Genomic DNA, 23,025 nt, shown 5'->3' with positions numbered 1-23,025 from the left:
TCACCACCCACATCTCTTTCCTCTGTCCCCTCAGTATAATTACGTTAAAGGTTTTGGTTAAATATTCAGCAGTACCCATTATGATTATGGAAACATTATTCACAGCTGAGATATATTGACTGTTTTGCTTACAGTTCCCTTCTTTTATGGTTTTTACCTTTTTTTCTAGAGTTGAGACTTGCCCTGCTTTGTTTTGCTTAGTTTTCTGTGCTGAAAACTAAGCCTCTCAAAGTGTAAATCTCCCCTGTGTAGGTCCACACACAGCAAGCAATGTTCCATTCTGTCCTTTTATTAGGATGATTGTGTCTGAACCTCTCACCCACCTGGTGGTGGTTTAGTTGCTTAGTTGTGTCCAACTCTGCGACCCTTTGGACTGTAGCCCTCCAGGTCCTCTGTCTATGAGATTTCCCTGGCAAGAATACTGGAGTGGGTTGCCATTATCCTCCTCTGGGGGATCCTCCTGACCCAGGGATCGAACCTGCGTCTCCTCTGTCTCCTGAACTGCAGACAGATTCTGCTGAGCAATACCCAGGTTCAGGGAAGCCCTGATTTTCTCTAAATTGGTTGCTTCCCAGGCCTGCTGCACATTCCCTGTTGCCCTGAGAATTTCTTTCACCTCTTTCCCAAATAAGATGCCGCCTTTTTAAAAGTTTTCTCTCTTGTTTTGGTTGAGCATGTTCAGCAGCAGCTTTCTAAGAAGTAATTTTTTTTTTTTTGAAAGCTTCTAAGGAAATGGCAACCCATGCCAATACTCTTGCCTGGAGAATCCCTTGGACAGAGGAGCTTGGCGGACTACAGTCCACGGGGTCGTGGAGCCGGACATGACTGAGCGACTGACGCACATGATGTTGGAACATTGTATGCTCGTGTTTGGTGGACAGTTTGGCTGAGTGTAGAATCCTGGGGTAGAAATCATTTTCCTGCGGAGTTTGGAAGACGCCGTTCAGTTGACTTTCAATGTCAAGGTGGCGGTCGATGTGCCCAGAGCCATGCCTTTGCTTGTGACCTGTGTCTTCCTCTGCGTAAATCCTGCAGGCTGCTGCTCGCGTTTGCAGATGGCATGGCGGCCGTGCCGAGACGCGGGCTTCGTGTCGGCCACTATGCTGGGAACCAGGAGGACCTCTTCCGCCTGTGGACTCCTGTCCTCCAGCCTGACTGTCCCTCAGGACTCCTCTTTTCCCATTCCTTTGTCTTTTGTTTTCCCACTGGGGAGATTTCTCCAACTTCTCTAAAGCCTTCTTTGAATTTTGTGTTGCCATGATTATTTCAATTTCAAGAGCCCTTCAAAGTCCCTGAAAATATTAAAAAAAATAAAAATACCATCTTTCCTTGTTTCAAGGATGGTGGTCAGGGGTTTCATTACACCCTGCATCCTGGAGGAAAGGTTTGTCTTTTCATGGCTTTTCAGCTTGATTATCTAATAAAACCCAAAGGATCTGAGAGTAGTTTCATCACACTGCTGTAGTTTGAAGGGAAATTTTTCCGTTCGGCCCATTGTTTATTGTATAATATGGAGAAAAGACTTAGCTTTTGGTCCTTGGTGGTATTAGATTATTTTTTGTTTTTTTGCCACACTCTGAGTCATACGGGATCTCACTTCCCCCACCAGGGATCGAACTTACAACCCCTTCAGTGGAACGCAGAGTCCTAACCGTTGGACCACCAAGGAAGTCCCTAGAAGATGGCTTTTGTATGTCTTCAGATACCTCCGTTGAGAACATTTCTTTTCCCCCCATGCCCAGGCTGTGGCTGACTCTGCCATCTGCTCTGTGCACTTAAGACTGTGCACTCTGATTCCTGTGAGAACCTGCCAGCAGTGGGTTCAGAGTTTGGAATCCTGTTTCCTTTTACTTGACCCGAGTGCTCAAGGCATATGCAGTCTCTGCGGGCAGTAGCATTGAGGAGCCTCCTTTTTTGGGTTATATTAATACTTGACTCATAGTTTATCAAGAAAAGGAATAAGAAGTAGTAATAATGGTGGATTCTTGCTCTGGACATTAAATTGCGGTGTGACAGATGAGAGTTTTTTTTTTTCCTTTCGGCCATGCTGTATGGTTTGTGGGATCTTATTTCCCCAGCAGCAGTGAAAGCTCAGAGTCCTAACCACCGAGCAGCCAGGGAATTCCCAAACGAGGGGCATTGTTAGCCATGGTAGCTAGACTTCCCTGGTGGCTCAGATGGTACAGCGTCTGCCAATGACTCAGGAGACCCAGGTTTAATCCCTGGGTCAGGAAGATCTGGAGAAGAAAATGGCAACCCACTCTAGTATTCTTGCCTGGACTATCCCATGGACGGAGGAGCCTGGTAGGCTACAGTCCATGGGATCACAAACAGTCAGACATGACTAACTTCACTTTCAGGTAGAGCTAGGTTTGAGGTTGTCATCTAGCGTGGACCTTTCTGTCAGGAAGTTATAGAAGTGACTTCTTGGGAACAGGACAGGATGCCTTCTAGGGGACGTTTGAGGAACAGCTTTGTGATGGATGTCCAAGACAAAGACTACATCTGAAAGTCGTTTTGGAGCCCTACTTTTTGAATAATTTTGAAACCCATAAAGGGTTTGCCTAAACATTTGCAGCATGTGATTCTGAATTAATTTAACTATGAGAGTCAGGGGTGGTTCTTGGGGACATGGGGCATGTTGCTTTCTTTTAAAATCCTGTCTTCCCAATGAATACAGATTTGTGTGTTGGGCAGTTGTAAGTGATTGAGTTTTTTCTCCAGATGGATCATTTGAGCCTTCCTGTGCTTAAAGTGTGACCCACTGTCTTAGTTTGTCCAGGTTGCTGTAACAGAACACGTAGACCGGGTGCTTTCTGAACAACAGGAATTTCCTTCTCGCCATTCTGCAGGCTGGGAGTCTGAGCTCAAGGTGCAGGCAGATTCTGTGTCCAGTGAGGACCTGCGTCCTGGCTCACAGGCAGCACCTCTGGCCGTGTCCGCATATGGTGGAGGGACACAGGCGCTGACTGGGGTCTCTTTTCTGAGGGAACTAATCCCCTCCAGGGATACCCCACCCTCATGACCTAATCACCTCCCAGAGGCCCCACTCCTCTAATACTGAGACACTGGGGCTAGGTTTCAACATATGAAGTCTGAGAGGACATGGACATTCGGTCTGTTGGACCCTCTGAGAAGTTCAGACGTGCTGTGTCTTCAGGATGCGTGTGTGCTAAGTCGCTTCAGTCGTGTCCGACTCTTTGCGACCCCATGGGCTGTGGCCCGCCAGACTCCTCTGTCCATGGGATTCTCAGGCAGGAATACTGGAGTGGGTTACCGTGTCCTCCCCCAGGGGATCTTCCTGACCCAGGGATGGAACCCCAGTCTCCTGCAGCTCCTGCACTGCACGTGGATTCTTTGCCACCGGGCCACCGGGGAAGCCGAGGCTTCATAGTGAGCGAGACTCAGTGGTCCCGAAAGGCCAGCGCTGCCTTTTGGAGTCTGAGATGGCACCCCCATCACGGCTGGCACTGTGTGCTGAGCGCTTACTATGTCTGAGGCACAGGGCCAGGCACTTTCCGCCTGTATCCCTTTTAACCTTTTCAGCAGCTCTTGGGGAGGTAATGTCCTCCTTTTGCAGTTGACAAAATGAGGCAAAGACTCACAGAGGCTAGAGTTCACAGTACTGTATTGTACGTTTAAAAGTTGCTGAGAGAGTAGATCGTAAGTGTTCCCATTACAAGAAAAAAAAAAATTGTAACTGCGTGTGGTGACTGATGCTAGGAGACTTACCGTGGTCCTCTCACAGTAGACGCAGTGTCAAGTGGTTAGGTCGTCAGCCTCAAATTAACAATGCTGGTGGTTACTTCGAGGTAAAAACGATGAGGTGAAGAGACAGAGAGGAACTTGCTCAAGATCATGAAGGAGGTGGGATTCCAGCGCCAACGCCAGGGCCGTGACGAGCGTGCGGCCCGGCCTCTTCGTTTGTTAGGACGTTCTGGTGGCCCACACCCAGGGGACCGGCGTGCCTGAGAGCTGTTCTCAGGTGGCCCCTCAGGACACAGCAGGGGGCAGAGCCAGCCCCGACGGGCAGGCCAGCCGCTGTTGCTGCTGTTGGCCCACCTGGCGGGTCTTCAGTGCCTGTGCCCCCGCCTCCCTTCCCTCCCCCGTTCAGTGGCCCAGAGGGTCTGTGTGCAGGGGTCCTTGCCCTGGTGGCTCCCAAAGCCGCACACATCGGGAGGGGCCGTGTACAGAGGCTGACCGTAGAGGCGAGACAGATGCCGTTAGGGAGGGCCGCGCAAGATGCTGGGGTTTCGGAAGGTGGGCGAAGGGACCACCGAGCGGTGGTCCTGTGGGGGACCTTGCAGGGGGCATTGGCTTTCCACAGCGGTACTGAAGATTCCAGCCACCCTGTCTCACTTGGATGTCTTTTCCTGAAATCTCTGTTTCTTAGAGCAGAAAAAGGCATCATCTCTGCACTGCTTATTTCTGAGTCCAGTTTTGGACATTCAGCAGGTTGCAGGTGCCTGGGCTGGACAGAGGAGCCTGCATCTCCCACCTGGCGGGACAGCTGGCGGATGTGGTACAGAGGTGTGTCAACGTGGCCTGGGTCCGGGCCTCTAGCTGCCCAAAGACGGCTGCCACCAGGGCTCAGAGAGTGTTCCCTGGAAAAGACAAGGCACAGAATAGTCAGCGTGTCCCCAGGACGACAGAAGGGTGGACAGATGGCCTCCTGGACAGAAGGCTGCTGTGACTGACTCCCACGCTGCCTGCTGTCTGAGACTGAGCCATCCTTTGTACCACAGTGGAAGGCGCTTCCAAGACCCCTGACGTCCTGGTGGTCTGTCCACATCGCCTGAGCCTCAGGGAGGGTGGCACCGCAGGCCCCCAGACTGACTCTGAAGAGGATTTCAGAGTTAATCAAGTCTACTGGGGATACAAGCGTGGGGTGGTGCAGAAAAACCACTTTCGTATCACGGCTCATGTAGCATGAGTTAGAAGCGTCTCATACCCAGGTGAAAAATGGAAACAAATCCTGTCCTTGGGTTGCAGTGGATACCACTGTGACTGTGTGAATGAAAGGTTTCGGGCATGGGGACCACCAGCTGCTGTTGGGGCATCTTGTGTTTCCCCCTGTGGGGGAAGGTGGGCCAGGAGGGGGGGCCCCACCCTTGCTGAGCACCCAGTACTCGCCAGCTGTCTTACAGAAGTGTCCCCTATAATATAGTTTTAGAGGTAAGTATTTTTGATGAAGATAAAGATGGAGGCATAGAGATGTTAAAGTTGCTCAAGGTCACATAATTACAAGTGAAGAAAATGAAATGCTTGATGAACTCAGGGGTTTGACCTCAAAAGCCCTTGATCTTTCCCAGACACTTGGTTACTTCCCTGGATAGCAGAGTCGTGACTCAAAGCTCCAGAAAGTGAGGTTTTGTGGAAAGAGGGCCCCGCGGACATGAGGTCTCTCCAGACTTGGAATCTGCCACATTGGGCTCCTAAATTAGGGACTGACCATCTGGAGCGAAGCCCCTGGTTTAAGATTTTTCTTTGCGGAAGTAGACGGAGACCAACCACATGAAAGAGGCGAAGGCTATGTATTCAGAGCTGGCTCATGGCAAAGGGGTTGGCCTCCGCCACTGGTGCTTGGCAGAGGCTCGGAGGAGGGCGCGAGGTTCTTAGTGGAGAAAAGGGGGCTCAGGGTCCCTGGAGGAGCTGGGGCGCTGCAGGGTCTCTGGAGGAGTGTCCAGATGACTGTTCAGGGGGCAGGTAGGTTGGTCCTGAGTTGGAAGCAGGACAGAGATTAGGAAGGCCATTAGATATTGGTCTGGTCCTGGCCGATTGTCACGGGGGCTGCTGTCTGGCTTCCTGGGTCGTCACTGAAGACAGCAGTCTGCCCTCCTGAAGGTCTGGCTCGCAGCAGGCTGGCTGGCTGGGCTGGCAGCTGCAGGCTGAGGGTCAGAGCTCTGCTTTTGCACGGTCTGGCCACTGTCACTGTATACTATCTTTCATCTTTCTCTTCTTGTTAGAAATATTAAAAAATTAGACGACTTCCCCAGTGGTCAGTGGTTAAGATCTGCCTGCCAAAGCAGGGGACACAGGTTCAATCCCTGGTCCAGGAAGACCCCACATGTTGCAGAGCAGCTAAGCCCGTGGGCCGTGACTGCTGAGCCTGCGCTCAGTGAAACCGAAGCAGAAAGCAGCTAAGTTGCTTGCCCAAGTTCTTGGCGTTATTTCTGAGAGACAGCGCCCTGCTAGTTTCAGGAAGTGTTTATTGAACACATCCTCTGTAATGGGTGCTGTCCTGAAATTGCATTTAGGGATGGGGTACAGGGCAAAAGACCCAAGTTTGATCCCTGGGTTGGGAAGATCCCTGGAGGAGGGCATGGCAACCCACGCCAGTATTCTTGCCTGGAGAATCCCATGGACGGAGGAGCCTGGCGGGCTGCAGTCCATGGGGTCACCAAGGGTTGGACGCGACAGAGCAGCTGACACTCACTTTCACACAGGGGGAGCAGTCCACGTGCACCTGACCTGCTCCTGGAAGGAGGGAGGGGCCCTGTGGGGAGCAGAGGGAGGGGTCTCTGGACAATGCACGTGGCTTTGATGTTCCTGCAGCCTGATCTGAGGCCCAGTTCTTGCAGGGATGCTTCCCAGAGAGCCTTGATTGTGATTTTGGCTCACCTGAGACTGAAAGTGAACGTCGCTCAGTCGCGTCCGACTCTCTGCGACCCCATGGACTATGTAGTCCGTGGTATTCTCCAGGCCAGAATACTGGAGTGGGTAGCCTCTCCCTTCTCCAGGGCATCTTCCCAACCCAGGAATCAAACCCAGGCCTCCCGCATTGCAGGCGGGTTCTTCACCATGAGCCACCAGGGAAGCCGGGCCTGAGTGGCCTTCAGTGTAAACAGCCTGAGTGGCGGCCTTGGAGCTGCTGCCCCCAGCTGGCCCGCTGCCGCCCGCCAACGCCCGTGGGGGCGCCGCAGGGCCTGGAGTGCTGAGCCTGCACGCGGCTCAGTGGGCGTCGCGTAGCGCGTGGACTTGATGCTGGTTGTGATGGATCCGACTTGTGCGCTCTTTCCCACTTGGAAGCGGGTTTACCCGTGTCCTGGTTTTGCTCCGAGGCCGCAGGGTCAGAGCAGGGCCTGGCAGTTTGCTGGCTGACACACATGTTGAGTGCTCAGTTGCTCAGTCGTGTCCGACTCTGCGACCCCAGGGACTGCAGCCCGCCAGGCTCCTCTGTCCATGGGATTCTCCAGGGAAGAGTACTGGAGTGGGTCACCATTTCCTCCTGCAGGGGATCTTCCAGACCAGGGCTTGAACCTGGGTCTCCCGTATTGCAGGCGGATTCCTTACTGCTGAGCCACCACGGGAGCCCGTGCTGTACGTGTGCAAGCAGAGAGCTTTGGACAGGGTGGCAAGAGGCAGTGCCGAGTGCCATGGGCTCATTGGTTGTAAACGTTCCTGCAACAGCGGCATCAGACTGACAGAGCGGCAGAGCTTTCTGCTCTGTGCTTCCTCTGCTCTTGCCAAGTTTTATTTGGGTGTCTCCTATATAGAAGGCATGACTTCAGCTTTTGTTACCAAGTAGTTGTAGCAGTTGGTACCTCCTCTGTGGGTCACTTTTTGTTCTGCGGTTTCTTTAAGGAAATTGTAACTCTCCTGCCCAAATCACCTGTCTGATTGAAGGTGTTGCTGATTTCTGAGCACCTTGGGAGGCGTGTTCTGGGGGAGGAAGCATTCCTGTGTGTTTGGTGGTCTCTGGTGACTGTCCAGGTCAACAGGGTCTGTAATGTGTTGTCTGAAGCCCCTGCCCACCCTCTGCCTCCCCTTCCTTCTCTGTCCTTCTCCCTGTTTTCTTTTCTTTCTTTTAAAATATTTTTTTTACTAAAAATTGAGCAAGTATTTTGGTTTCCTTCATTTGCTCTTCTTTGCTAATTGCATGTTGAGTGAGCCCGAGGAAATGAGCAAGATTTTACTTCCCTTCAATGATGATAACAGCTACTTTTAACCGAGAGGTGGACCGTGTGCCGGGCATTGAGAGGTGGCTTTTAATCCTCACACTCAGCCAGCTGGGATAGATGGTGCTCACCCCCAGTTAATTGGGAGGGGGATTAGCTCAGAGAGCTTGAGGCACCCTCCCAAAGTCACACAGCCAGGAAGTGGCAAAGCAGAATCAAACACAGGTTGTCTGTGTAGACGGATGGTCTGATTCAAAATGGGCTTATAACTCGTGGAGGCCATAGAGCTGAACTTAGGTCGGAATGGCCCTGACATAGTTGCCTTTATGTATTTTTATTATCGACAGATGTTTACTTAAAGTAAACTTCCTTGCCTTCAATAAATATGGAGTATTTGAAGGCTTGTATTTCAGTCTTGCATTTTATACTTTAGGTTTGCCGTTGATACACATGTTATTACTCAGTCACAGGGCTTTATAGTGATGACCTTTCCCCGACATCTGCTAAGTCGCTTCAGTCATGTCCAACTCTGAGCAATCCTATGGACTGTAGCCCACCAGGGTCCTCTGTCCATGGGATTCTCTAGGCAAGAATCCTGGAGTGAGTTGCCATTTCCTCCTCCAAGGGATATTCCAGACCCAGGGATCAAACCCACATCTCTTATATCTCCTGCATTGGCAGGCAAGCTCTTTAGCGCAGTACCACCTGGGAAGCCCAGTGGGAAATGAATCCCTAATTAATAGACACACATGCTAATTGTTTTAATTGTTACACATTTTAGCTGTTGCTTAGGCTTTGCTTGTGACTCATGTCAACAGGATCTGCTGTCATAGGTAGAAATCAGAATATTAAGCAAAGAATACTTACGGTTTCCAAACTTTCAAACTGGACATTTTACATTGTTCAGTATATAATTAGAATTAAAGCTTTACAAAAGAATACTTACTGTAATATAGATGATGAACCAGCATGATTTTTAATTTCATTAAACATGGAGCTGGTTGCCTGGAGCACTTAGACATCCACAGGCCAGGGGAAAAAAAAATGAACTTTGATCTCAGCCTCACACCTTATACAAAAATTAGCTCAAAATGGACCACAGCCTTAAATGTAAAATGTAAAACTATTAAACTCTGAGGAAAAAAGAAACAAAACAGAAAATCTTTAAGGTTTGTGCTCGGTTGCTCAGTCATGTCCGACTCTTTGTGACTCCATGGACTGTAGCCCACTGGGCTTCTCTGTCCATGGGATTTCCCAGGCAATAATCCTGAAGGAAATCAGCCCTGAATATTCGTTGGAAGGACTGATGCTGAAGCTGAAGCTCCAATACATTAGCCACCTGATGTGAAGAACTGACTCATTGGAAAAGACGCTGATGCTGGGAAAGATTGAAGGCGGGAGAAGGGGACGACAGAGGATGAGATGGTTGGATGGCATCACTGACTCAATGGACATATGTTTGAGCAAACTCCAGGAGATAGCAAAGGACAGGGAAGCCTGGCGTGCTGCAGTTCATGGGGTCACAAAGAGTTGGACATGACTGAGTGACTGAACTGAACTGAATACTGGAGGGTTGCCATTTCCTCCTCCAGGGGATCTTCCCAGCCCAAAGATCGAACCCAAGTTTCCTGCGTCTCCTGCGTTGGCAGGTGGGTTCTTTATCACTGTGCCACCTGGGAAGCCCTGTAAGGTTTAGGGCTAAGCAAAACATTCTTATTTGGACTTGATCCTGAAAGCACAACCCAGAAAAGGAAAACCTGATACATTGGACTCCATCAGGATTGAAACTTTTGCTCTGCTGAAGATTCTACCAGTGGGAAAAGGGAAGGGTGTGGGGAGAGAAAAGGGAAGGGTGGGAACTGAGAGGGGCAAACTACTCTTACATAAAAAAATCATAAAATAAGCTACAAGGATATATTGTAGAGCACAGAAAATACAGCCAGTGTTTTGTGATAGCTTTAAATGGAGCACAGTTATACAGCATTGAATCACTATGTTGTATATCTGAAAACTAATTTAATACTGTAAATCAACTATCCTTTAATAAAAATAAACCAGTTAATCAAACATGCCATCTTCCTGTGTAGAGGAAGAAACAAAAGACTGTGTTAAGAGGTTGAAAAGACAAGCTATGGACCAGGAGAAAATATTTACAAACCACGTATGTGATAAAGGACTAGTATTTAGAATATATATATTAAAAAAGAACTCTCAAAATTCAGCAGTAACATAAACAATCTAAATAGAAAAGACATGAAGAGACATTTCATTAAAGAGGATGAGAAGTAAACACATGAAAATATCTTGACTATCATTAACCATCGGGGAAATGCTGGTTAAGACTGCAGTGAGGTATTACTGCACACCTCCATGAACTGGCTAAAATAAAAAATTGACCCCACCAAATGCTGATGAGGATTCAGAAAAACTGGGTCATCCATGGCTGATGGGAACGTAAAGTAGTGTAACCAGTCTGGAGAACAGTTTGGCAGTTTCTTAAAAGAAAAAAGCAAAACACACATGTCGGATAGTTAGGGAGTTTGGATGGACAGGTACTCACTGCTATATGTAAAACGGATAACCAACAGGGACCTACTATATAACACAGGGAGATCCGCTCAATATTCTGTAACAGGATAAATGGGAAAAGAAATGGAAAAGAAACTGAAAAAGAGTAGACACATGTCTGTGTAAGTGAATTGCTTTACTGCACACCTGAAACCAACACAGCATTGGTAATCAACTCTCCTCCGATATTAAAAAGAAAACTAAAAACTAAACGTGCAACTGCCGCGGGACTCAGCACTTACACTTTGGGGCCAATTTATCCAGAGAGACAAGGACTTAGGTTCACACAGAAACCTGAGCGTGAATGTTCACGGCAACTTTGTTCATAATACCCAGAAATTGGAGACAACCCAGATGTTTTCAGGGGCTTAGTAGGTTTAAGGGATATGGTACATCCAATCCCATGGAACATAGCTCTGCAGTAAAAATAAATGAATTAATATATATAACAACCTGTGTGAATCTCCAGAGAATTGTTTTTCATTCAGTTGCTAAGTCGTGTCCGACTCTTTGCGACCCCATGGACTGTAGCACGCCAGGCTTCTCTGTCCTCCACTATCTTCTGGAGTTTGTTCAAACTCATGGCCATTCAGTCGGTGATGCTATCCAACCATCTCATCCTCTGCCACCCCCTTCTTTTGCCTTCAGTCTTTCCCAGCATTGGGGTCTGTCCCGTGAGTCTGCCCTTCATATCAGGTGGCCAAAGTATTGGAGCTTCAGCTTTAGCAACAGTCCTTCCAGTGAATATTTAGGATTGATTTCCTTTAGGATTGACTGCTTTGATCTCCTTGCTGTCCAGAGAATTATACTGAGTGAAAAAGAAAGCCAACTCCCGAAGTTTACACAGTGTGTGAGTCCATTTATATAGCATTCTTGAAATTACAGAATTGTATAAATGGTGAGCAAATTAGTGGGCTAGAGGTTAAGAAGGGAGGAGGAGGCGGGCAGGGAGGGGAGTGATTATCAAAGGGCGATGTGAGGAATCCTTGTGGTGCTGAAAGTGGCCTCTATTTTGACTGTTTTGATGCCAGCATCCTGGTGTGAGATTGTACTATGGTTTTGTAAGATGTTACCACTGGGAGAAAATAGGTAAAGAATATATGGAATTAGGGGCTTCCCTGGTGGCTCAGATGGTAAAGAATCTGCCTGCAATGCAGGAGACCTAGGTTTGATTCCTGGGTTGGGAAGATTCCCTGGAGTAGGGAACGGCAACCCGTTCCAATATTCTTGCCTGGAGATTTCCATAGACAGAGGAGCCTGGCAGACTACAGTCCACGGGGTTGTAAGTCAGACACGACTTAGCAACTAACACTTTATATGGGATTAGGGACTTCCCTATTGGTCCAGTGGTTAAGACTCTGTGTTCCCAGTGCAGGGGACCTGGGTTCGATCCCTGATTGGGGAGCTAGATCCCACACGCCAAAACTCAGATCTTGAGGGCCACAGCTAAGACCTGATGCAGCCAAATAAATATTTTTTAAAAGATCATATGGGATTATATATGTTTGTTTAACTGAATCACTTTGCTGTACACATGAGACTAACACATAAATATTATGAGTCAACAATGCTCCAATATAAAATAAAGATTAGAAAAGAGTATATGGGATTTCTTCTTTCTTATAATTACATGTAAGTCTACAGTTACTTCAAAGTAAAAAAGTTTAATAAAAATATGCTAGTTGCTAAGCATTCAGTTGATTGTTATTTGCTGGAGAACTCTTCTAGAGGAATTTAAGACCTTTTGGCTTTTCGAGAATCTTTATGATTCTTCTGAGATTTTACATGCCCATTATAGAGAAATCAAACAATGCAGAAAAGTGCACATGTGAATGTTTTTTAAAAAAACTCACCCTAATCCCATCCTTTGGAGATCACCATCAACTTGAAGGTGAAAGTTGCTCAGTCGTGTCCGACTCTTTGTGACCCCTGGACCATACAGTCCATGGAATTCTCCAGGCAGTATACTGAAGTGGATGGCTGTTCCCTTCTCCAGGGGATCTTCCCAACCCCGGAATCAAACCCAGGTCTCCCATACTGCAGGTGGATTCTTTACCAGCTGAGCCACAAGGGAAGCCCAAGAATTCTGGAGTGGGTAGCCTATCCCTTCTCCAGGGTATCTTTTCCAACCCACCACCATGACAGTCTTCAGGAGGAAATACTCTAAGTATTTCCTTCACACACATTCAGTTTGCTTTCCCTCTGAAGAGTGCCATGGCAGTGCATACCCTCATTTTTATATCAGGAAGCCAAAGCTCAGAGAATTTGGGTGACTTGATCACGGGCGCACACTGACTTAATGGCAGAGTTGGCTCCTCAGTGTTAAGACCCTTCCTAATACCTTGCCTGGGGCAGCCCTGCCCTTCTCCTTGTCCCTTGGAGCAGCTGTTCTCCAAGTGTGGTGGTCCTCCAGCCAGCACGCCTCTGTCACTTGGGAGCTTGTTACAAATGCAAATTATCATGCCCCCACCTCTGGAATCAGCATTTTTCTTTTTTGCCTTGCTGTGCGGCATGTGGGATCTTAGTTCCCTGATGAGGGATTGAACCTGCAGCTCCTGCACTGGAAGCTTGGCATCTTAACCACTGGACCACCAGGGCAGTCCCTTGAAGTCATAGTTTCTGTTTTGCTGAGGCCTCTGAATGGTTCTGAGGATCCTCTGCAGGACTGAAGGTGCTTTGCCTTGACAGTGGTGTTTGAACAGCAGGTTGGTGCGCATTAAGCAGACGTGTGCATGACCTCTCACCACGGCTTCTGCTGCTCCTTCCCTGCACTACTTCTGCTGAGATTCATGCATCGTCTGGTCATTTGTCTCCCCCATTCAGTTCTGAGCTCCCTGCTGTGTGAGCTCCCGGGGCTCTGCAGGGCTCTGCAGCTCCTATGTCCAGGCACTCAGAGTCACTGACTAAATAAAAGAGCTGGTGAACTTGACATTGGATTGATTGCTCAGTTTCTGTCCCAGCCCCTGGTGTCTGGATGGTCGCTTCTGCTGAGTTCACTCCTTGCTTTTCTTCCCTCCTCCCTTCCACAGTTTCAGGGGTCTAGTCTGCTCTGTGCTGGACTTTGGAAATAAAAAATGATCTAGTGGGTTGCTATATTTAAAGTGGATAACCAACAAGGACATACTGTACACCATATGGACTCTGCTCAGTGTTAGGTGGCAGCCTGGGTGGGAAGGGGTCTGGGGGAGGATGGATACGTATGCATATATGGATGAGTCTCTTCGCTGTTCACCTGAAACTGTCAACATTTGTTTCTTAATTGGCTTATACCCCAACACAAGATAAAAAAAATGGTTGAATGTTAAAAAATGACTATGTCCCTCAACTGGAGTTGCTTCTGCAGCTCAAGTCCAACCTCTTCCCCGTCTCTCTTCCAGATCCGACTCCCCTGCCCGGTTTGTTTTTACTGAGTTAATGCATCCTTACTCATTCGTTGCTCAGACTAGACCCCTCCATGGTTCTTACTCTCCTTTCACCTCTGGGTCTAATTAGACCTCATTGTACATTTCTTGCATGTGTATTTTTTTCTCTCTCTAGTCTTGCTGTTTCGGCTCTGGGCTAGAACCTCACTGTGTTGCATTTGAATCGTTGTAATAAACATTGAATACTTTCTGTATTTCATTTTCCACATTGCCCCTAGGATGATCTTTCCAAAACACAAATGAATTCTGTTCGCCTATGCAACCAGCTCAGCAAGGGTGCACGTTTTGTTAGAAATGTTATTACCTATCTTTGGGCATCCCAAGGACTCTAGGGAGACAAAGCTGCTCGTCTGTAAGGCCAGGGCGGATCCTGGGAGGGCCCCGTGGGATGCTGGCGGCAGCGCTGACGCTGCGGAGGCCTCTCCTCGCGGCTCTGGTCCGCGCTGGCTGTCGCTGCAGAAGTTCCTCCTCCATGTCTCTGCGTTTTGGTTTCATTCTCCCAAGAGAGGGGTGTGATGAAACCTCCTGGCCGATCACACACAGGGCTGCAGGGAGGAGCAGATGAGATGCGTGGAGGCGAAGCTCTGCAGTCTGTTAAGGCGTTTGCATGCTGTGGGGGTGACGTGGTGTAAACAGCGTTTCTGGAATAATTGAAAGCCCGGTCGTAGGTCTGCCTCAGGACGCCAGCGGGTCCTTGTGTGTGGTGGTTGACGGGGCACCGCCCACCGCCACCCAGCGCAGCACTAGGGTCTCTCTATTGCGGAGGTACAGCTGCCCGGGGACGTCCCTCCCCCACCCACAGCCTGGAAAGGAGGCTCTTTCCTGCCTGTATTTGTTGGCACCAGCTCAGCGCCTTAGGGACCGAACGCGCAGGGAGAGCCGTGAAGAGAGTTCACCGCCCACTCGGCAGTCCGCCTGCAGCCCACGGTCGGGAAGGACCGGGGGACCGGGCAGGCAGTCACTTCCTGGTAACTTGCCAAAGCCTTTCTCAACCCATCTGCTCACAGAAGTGACCCGCATAAAAAGTAAAAGATCTGCTGGAGACAGATGGACTGGATTAGTCCGGTACATTTATGGCTTTTGCGGCCTCAGAACAGCCTGTGACAGAGCTGCCAGGATCTAATAGCTTTCTGGGGAGGGCTGGGTCAGCCAAGGGGCTGGAGAGGGCGGGGGGGCCGTCCACACCCTGCGGCTCTGGCCTGGCCCTGGTCCCTGGAAAACGATGCCTAGGAGGGGTCTCTCAAGTCCGTTTCTTAACCTCCTTAGGCTGTGGTGACTTTCGTCCGCAGCAGCCACCCACAGCAAAGGGCTTGTCTGAGGGTCAGCCAGGGCAGCGTGGCGACACATGGGCGTGGAGAAGGCCTGCAGGAGACGGGCTGGGATCGGCGGCAGTGAGGAGCGTTAGGCACATGGAAGGCAGCCAGGCGTCTGAGGGACGGATGAATGGCTGAATGCATGGATGATAACCCCTCCGCTCTTGGGTCAGGACTCAGAGCACGTGCGTCCCGCTGACCCCGGCTACTAAGTAGCCTGGTTGCTTATTCTCTGCTTTCACTTGTGACGGCTTAAGAATGGGCAAAGTCCTTTGGTTATTTTTCTGGTCAGTGGCGGAAATTCCTTTTTATCACTCCTAGGCTCTGGAGGTGACTCCTGTCTTTTCATACTCGACCCTCTCGTTCAGCTGGTGGCCACCCTGAGACCAGACAGGACAATGGATGTTCCTAAGGTGACGCTGCTCATTGGCCCTGGGGCCAGGACTAGGGCTTAGGTGTCCCTGATAGCTCAGCCGATGCTGGGGAAGATTGAGGGCAGGAGGAGAAGGGGACAACGGAAGATGAGATGGTTGGATGGCATCACCGACTCAGTGGATGTGAGTTTGAGCAAGCTCCGGGAGTTGGTGATGGACAGGGAGGCCTGGCGTGCTGCAGTCCATGGGGTCGCAGAGTTGGACATGACTGAGCGACTGAACTGAACTGAACTGAACTGATAGCTCAGTTGGTAAAGAATCTGCTGCAATGCAGGAGATTCCTGGGTTGGGAAGATCTGCTGCAGAAGGGATAGGCTATCTACTTCACTATTCTTGGGCTTTTCTTGTGGCTCAGCTGGTAAAGAAGTCTACAGTGCGGGAGACCTGGGTTCGATCCCTGGGTTGGGAAGATCCCCTGGAGAAGGGAAAGGCTACCCACTCCGGTATTCTGGCCTGGAGAGTTCCACGGATTGTATATAGTCCATGGGGTCGCACAGAGTCGGACACGACTGAGCGCCTTTCACTCACTAGGACTGGAGTCCTCAGTCCGTTGAGCCCCAGCTGCTCTTTTTTCTATATTGTGTGAGTTTTCAGTTTCCATCCTTGACAATGAGGTAAACCTAAGACGCCCTGTGCTCTTTAGAGGGGAGGGTGCACTTCCAGGATGGAAAATGGCCCAGACTTGAATTTGTCTTTCATGCAGCTTTCTCGTGGCTCAGAGTTGATCCCTGGCTACTGATAGGGAACATAAAGGAAGTTGTTTTGTGTGTACACTTTCACCGGAGTCTTTTTTCACCTGGGAGTTTATTTGGTTTGGACTGGAATAAATCTCTGGAATTGGTTTCTTTATTCCAGAGGCACAGAGAACTGTACACTCTTTTCTAGGGCATTGAGCCAGACTTGTCTCACTCTGCCTCGTTCCCTCGTGCCTAGAGTTTCAGTGAGTGTTGGTGAACTGGCGGCAGTGTGCGAGGGCTGGGCTGTGGGTGGCAGCCCTCCTCCTCCACTGGAGGGTGTGTGCTCACTACACACCTGCTGGAATAGAATCCCTGGGAGTGAGCTTTGGCGCCGGTGTCCAAGGTGAGGGGAGTCCCAGGTAATGCAAGCGTCTTCTGCTTTCATCAGCTTAGAAGGGTTTGGGGTACTTTTGGGGTGACCAAGAATATTGTGCAAATAGATGTGGAAATTACATAAATGCTGCATCCTGATGGCTCAGATGGTAAAGAATCCTCTTGCAGTGCGGGAGACCCAGGTTTCATCCCCGGGTTGGGAAGATCCCATGGAGAAGGAAATGGCTACCCACTCCAATATTTTTGACTGTAGAATCCCATGGACGGAGGAGCCTGGCGGGCTACAGTCCCTGAGATCACAAAGAGTCAGACGCGGCTGAGCGACTAACACTTGCGCTGTTTTCACTGTTCACATCCTGTTAGTACTTACTGTGGGTATGTCCGTCAGCCCCTCAGTTATGCTGGGGGTCATCTACCCATCCTTCTTTCTCCTCGTGGAAAAACGCGATGACAGCTGGTTACGCAGAGCCAGAGCAAGTCTAGTCTGAGTGGCCTCGAACGACTTGGGGAGTCTAGTGCTGTGTCGGTATTTGTTGCCCCCTGTCTGCTCCAGCTCTGTGCCCAGCAGCTGATAAACGTTGCCTCTGAGCAAGGCCTGTAGAGGCCGGCTGCCTGGCTCTTGCTGATGAGCCGTGAGGTTTGGGGAAGGCTGTAAGACGCGTCTGAAGCTCGCTTTCAGGCAGGAGCCACTGTCATCTCACAGGACGGTTTGAGGTTCAAGTGCAAACGCATATAAAGCGCGCAGTTCAGCGCCCCTACCAGCACACAGCAAGTGTTCGGGAGCGTTGCCAGCAACTAATTGCATCACAGAGTTTTTCTTTCTTATTAGTTGTTTTTTTTAATCGTTTAGATTTTCAGTGTACGTATTCAAAGCTAATACATTTGTCAGAGATGGTTCATCCTTAGCCTTTGAACTCAAGGTTTCTTTAGCTCTAACTTGTGGAGTGAACTCAGGTATCAGCCCCGTGAACACCTTGCCTCCAGTACTGCAGCCAAGGGATTGACACCTGGAGCCCTCCTCTGAAAGCTGGTTTTAATGTTTGCGTGATGGGTCCTGGAGCTCCATTTGTTTCTTTGGTTTCTTCCTGGACACTCCTCTGCGGTGAGTTCGGGGACCCGGGGATGGTTTCCTCGCGGCCTCATTAGTAGCCTTAGGGGATGTGAGCTCACGCTAGAGGGAGCGCTGAGGTGCTGTTATTTATGTGTTAGGCGCTTCCTGTGGCCCCCTGTGCCTTTTCTTCTTAGCTGTCTCCCATCAAACTGATATTGTTTTCATCTGTTCCTCGACTGTGCTCAGTCGCTCAGTCCCGTCCCACTCTTTGCAACCCCACGGACTGAAGCCCCCCAGGCTCTTCTGTCCATGGGATTTTCTGTGCAAGAATACTGGAGTGGGTCGCCATTTCCTCCTCCAGGGATCTTCCCAACCCAGGGATCGAATCCACATCTCCCGTGTCTCCTGCCTTGACAGGCGGATTCTTTACCGCTGAGCCACCAGGGCGTCCCCACCCTTTCCCCATTAGACTCGAAGTTCTGTTTGAACCAGGACTCTGGTTGTTGCTGTCAGTGCCACATCCTCCTCACTTAGCAATATCTAGCACCTAGGAAGTGCTCACTAAGTGTTTGCTAATGCTAAGTCGCTTCAGTTGTGTCCGACTCTGTGACCCCATAGACGGCAGCCCACCAGGCTCCACCATTCCTGGGATTCTCCAGGCAAGAACACTGGAGTGGGTTGCCATTTCCTTCTCCAATGCATGAAAGAGAAAAGTGAAAGGGAAGTCGCTCAGTCGTGTCCGACTCTTAGCGACCCCATGGACTGCAGCCCACCAGGCTCCTCTGTCCATGGATTTTCCAGGCAAGAGTACTGGAGGGGGTGCCATTGCCTTCTCCACACTAAGTGTTTAGCAAATGGTAATACAGCAGAACGCAGGCTAAATCCACACGGTAACATTAAGCTACGTGGTATGAAATCTGCATTGACTCAATTTAGTACATCAGTTTTGTCGATGCCAGTTGAAAATGTTTTAGTAGCTAACGTAGTTCAGTAATCATTTATTGAGTGTTATATGGGCATTGGGGCTCGAAGGACAGTATCTGATCCCTGCCTTCGTGGACAGTGGCCTGGTGGGGTGGATGGACACATGGCCTTGATAGAAGATGGTCAGTGTTAAGATAATGGGGCGTACACCGTGTGCCCTTGGAACAGAGGGTAGCTGCTGCTGCTGCTGCTGCTAAGTTGCTTTAGTCGTGTCTGACTCTGTGCAGCCCCATAGACGGCAGCCCACCAGGCTCCACTGTCCACAGGATTCTGCAGGCAAGAATACTGGAGTGGGTTGCCCTTTCCTTTTCCAAACGGAGGGTAGGGTTTGTGCTTTATTAACACAGGTTAAGAAGTCCAAAGAATTGAAGTCACTTGTTACGTACTCATGCTTTTATATGTGATAGGAAGCACCTCCCTTGGAGTCTGTGCTAAATAAACTCTCAAATGGCTTTAGTGTGGATTGCATGGCTTTTGCCCAGGCCTCATTTTCCTTTCCTTCATTATGAAAAAAAAAAACAACAAAAACAAAAACGCAGGCTGGCGTTGCTGCAGGAGCTTGGACCAGAGCTTGGCGAGGAGGTTTTGGTTCCGGCTCTGTCACTAACCCTATTTACTTCCTTTTCCTGGGCGCCACATCCCACAGCCGTACCAGGAGGGTTGGGCCAGGTGATGTCGAGGGCTCTTTGAGTTCTGACTCTGAGACTGACCATTTCAATCCGTCTTCCTCGGGAGCAGAGAAAGAACAAAGCAGTTTGGGAATCGTTTACCTGTGTTCCTGGGACTTTGCAGCCTGATTTTGGGGGAAGGTGGCTGTCAGTTTGCTCAGGGAGAGGCATCAGCCGATCGTCTGCTCGGTGCTCTGCGAGGGGCCCTCAGTGTGTATTAACTCCCTGGTGTGAGTGGAGGCAGCTGCGAGGAGGGAGCACCCCGAGTGCTGAAGGTGATGCTGAGCGCGGTGATGGGGAACCCCGGGGATGTCTTCCGAGAGTCCGTCTTCAGGATCCCACCCTGCATGGCAACTCTGCTTTCAGCACAGGAAGTGGAGGGTTTTCACTTGACATCCGGATGCTCTTTCATCTTCGCTCCAGGAGTGAGCACATGATAGTTGTCGAGTCTAGCGGCAGCAATTCCCTTCTCTGCTCAGCCCTGCTCTAAGTTTGGGTGACTTGAGACCCTTGGAAGAGATAAAACTGGGTCTTGCATATCCGCTTGCTTCTCTCTTGGAGAACTCGGAGGGAATGACATAGCGTGCACTGTGGGCGTCCGGCCCGAGACCCCAGCTGTAGGCCATGTTGCTTTCGGTCGGGGGCGAAGGTGGGAGGAAAAGGCTGTCATCCTCTAACTCGGTTTTTACATGGTTGTTTTTAACGGTAATCATGGTGCCTTAAGTTTATGTTTTGCTTCATAGTTCACTAGGAATTTTTAAATCCATTAGCTCATTTTATCCACTCAGCTGTTCTGTGAAAAAGGCAAGTTCGTGCCTTCTGTTTTCCGATGACTTCACTGTGGCTCGCGGAACCTGAGCGCCTTGACCAAGGTCATGGGTTGAGCTAGCAGCTGGGCTGGGAGTAGATCTCGGGCCTCTGGGGACCCTGTTCCTCCCTTGCTGACACGGTGGTGCTCAGGACACGTTCGGGGTAGCCTTCTCTGGACCCCTTACATCTGGGGAATTTCAGTTCATTTCGGAGCCTTGAGATGGCCTGTCCTCTGCCCTCTTTCTCCCCGAGGCGTGGGCATTCTTGAAAACCTAGGCTGACCTTGTGTATGTGTTTGGGGTGGTTTTGAACCTTCTGAATGGACTGTCCTCCAGGAGGGACCCCTGTGCCCACTCCACACTCGTTAGAGCTTGACCTGAACATCCCTCTCATTATGGGAATGGGGTGTGGTGTGTGCTGGGTGCGTTTCGTTTTGATTCAGGCTAGTGAGGGCCAGAGCTGAAGCCGCTAATGCGGTCAGCGAGCTGTCTTACAGGCATGGGGTAGATACGTCCCCTCCCACTTTGGGCACCCGAGGGCGAAGCCAGGCCACGTTCGTGGGTGTCGTCTTGGCGGTGCTGCTTGCTGTCTGGGTCACAGTCTGTGTGCGGTGCTGAGCCCGAGGTAGAGAGGCCGGCAGAGGTGGCAATCTGGAGAAGGACATGTCAGTCACAGGAGTTTTAGCAGAAGACATGTGCAAAAGAAACCTTTTCAGAAGAGTGGGCCTGGGGTTAATTTCAGCTCTGAGGACCACTGTGTGCCCAGAGGGCCTTGGGGTTTCCCTGTGACAGAGGGACTTGATTCGATGCTGCGTGACCGTGTTCACTTTTCCCTGGACCTTTCTCCCGAATGGAGTGGGTTTTTCTCTCAGAGTCACACTGCCTGTCTGACAAGTCTTAATGGTAATTCTGTGGGCTGATCTCCCGCTTGTTCAACCCAAAGGACGACCTGCCAAGAACCATACTCACAGCTTTTCGGCTCTGGGAACTGGATTTGGGTTCCCGCTCTACTGCCCGAGGGAGAGGGTCACTTTTTGAGCTGAGAAATGACACGTGTCTTCATCCTGCTCCTTTCTCGTTGCTGTTCCACGTCCCTCGGTGGGCACCTGTTCTCGCTTTTAGGCGCCGAGGGGGCTGTGTGCGCAGACAGTGAGGAGTCAAATGTCCTGGGTAACATGCCGCTGGAGCCTGTTTTACCCCACCCAGCTCTCGGAATTTGGATAAGTCACCCGGAGTCTTGGGGCCACCTTCCTTTTCTGTGATGCTTTCCTCGAAGGGTATTTGCAAGAATCGATGAGGTAATCCTTGTGAAAGTGCTTTGTCCTTTTTTTAAAAAAAATTGAAGTATCGGATGATATATCAGTTTCAGATGTGCAGCGTCGTGATTCAGTATGTTTATAGATGACACTTCACGAAAAGTTACTACAAGATAATGGCTCCAATTCCCTGCCCTGTGTGCTTCTCCATTTTGGAAGCTCTCGAGCCTGTGTGTGTTACTGAAGCAGATGGAGTTGGCTGGGCTCTGGGAACGTGGGTCTCAGGCTGGCCCTCTGTCCTGCTGGCGGCAGTGCCCTCCTGGGCCCCGGCCGGGGTGCAGATGGCATGTGCTGTGTGGCACGTGGCCGACTCTCTGCGACCCCATGGACTGTAGCCGGCAGGCTCATCTGTCCACGGGGCTCTCCAGGCAAGAATACGCAGTGGGCTGCCATGCCCTCCTCCAGGGGATGTTCCTGACCCAGGGATCCAAGCCACGTCTCCTGCATTGGCAGGCGGATGCTTTACTACTGAGCCGCCGGGGAAGCCCTGAACACCTGCTTTCCTTCTGGGAGCCCGGGTTTGATGTGCCAGGCAGAGCGGGCCCATGTGGCCAGCCCGCAGTCAGACCCCTGGCACCGGGTCTCCGCGGGCTTCCCGTGGTCGGGGGGAGGGGAGCGTCACACGTGTTGTCGCTGTGTGGCTCCACAGGGGGGCTCCTGGGAGCTCGCGCCTGGTCTCCCCTGGGTCTCGCCCTCTGCGCCCTGTGGCTTGCCCACGCTGCCTTGTACCTTCCTGCTGTGATAAACCACAGCTCTGGGGGACGCCCCTGATGGAGCAGTGACTGAGACTCAACGCTTCCACGGGAAGGGGGCACCGGTTCGATCCCTGGTTGGAGACCTAAGGCCCCACATGCTGCACAGCGTGACCAGTTTAAGAGAGAACGAAACAAAAGCCCCGCAGCTCTTGAGTGTGTCTGTCTGTTGCCCTTTGAGTCCTCCCAGCTGACCATCGAGCCTGGGGGTGTTTGTGGGGACCCTTGACAAGAGGTCCTTTTCTAAGCTTTAGTAAGTATGTATATATTTTAAAAAATAAAATGGATATTGTATATTTTTGAGATCTCTTTTATTCAACAAGTACCAGTGAGCATTTTTATCATATCACGAAAACATTCTTTCAGAATGTGATTTATAATTGTCTCAAATTGCGACTTAAAGACATTAGAAACGTGACGTTTACAATTCACAGCGCCGTTATAAGTCATGAAAATGCTTGTTTGTAGAGCTGGGTGTGCATCTCTGATGATTTTCCTGGAACATGGTTCTGGGAGTGAGAAGATGGCAGGACGTGACCGTGGTCTGATCGCCGAGCCACACTGTTCATGGCAAAGGTGGTCTCCGCCCACATCCTCGTGCGCAGTGTGCAGGGGCGGCCCGCTTCCTGCGCCCTCACTGATGCCGTCTGATCATTTGAAGCCGTGGCTTGTCGATCTGACACGTAAGACGGTGTGTTTTACTTTGCGTTTTTGAGCGTCAGCGAGGCTGAATGGTTCAT

The 23,025-nt window shown here is 50.3% G+C and overlaps 1 protein-coding gene across 2 annotated transcripts in view; it reads left to right on the top strand.

The window, feature by feature from the left end:
• AFAP1 (actin filament associated protein 1) overlaps positions 1 to 23,025 on the top strand; it is a 149,391-nt gene that overhangs the window by 8,260 nt on the left and 118,106 nt on the right. Inside the window, exon 1 of one of the 2 annotated variants that reach the window (XM_055589189.1) lies at positions 15,037 to 17,807. The exons of the other annotated variant lie outside the window; for it this stretch is intronic. Coding sequence (XP_055445164.1) covers positions 17,753 to 17,807 — 55 coding nt within the window. The 5' untranslated portion in view covers positions 15,037 to 17,752. Of the gene's footprint in view, positions 1 to 15,036; positions 17,808 to 23,025 lie in introns of those variants that run through there. 2 annotated transcript variants of the gene reach the window in all.

This window comes from Bubalus kerabau, chromosome 7 (genome assembly GCF_029407905.1).
Source record: "Bubalus kerabau isolate K-KA32 ecotype Philippines breed swamp buffalo chromosome 7, PCC_UOA_SB_1v2, whole genome shotgun sequence".
Classification (NCBI taxonomy): Eukaryota; Metazoa; Chordata; class Mammalia; order Artiodactyla; family Bovidae; genus Bubalus; species Bubalus kerabau.
The sequence above is the reverse complement of the archived record's forward strand: the minus strand, read 5'-3'. Positions and strand labels throughout refer to the sequence as shown.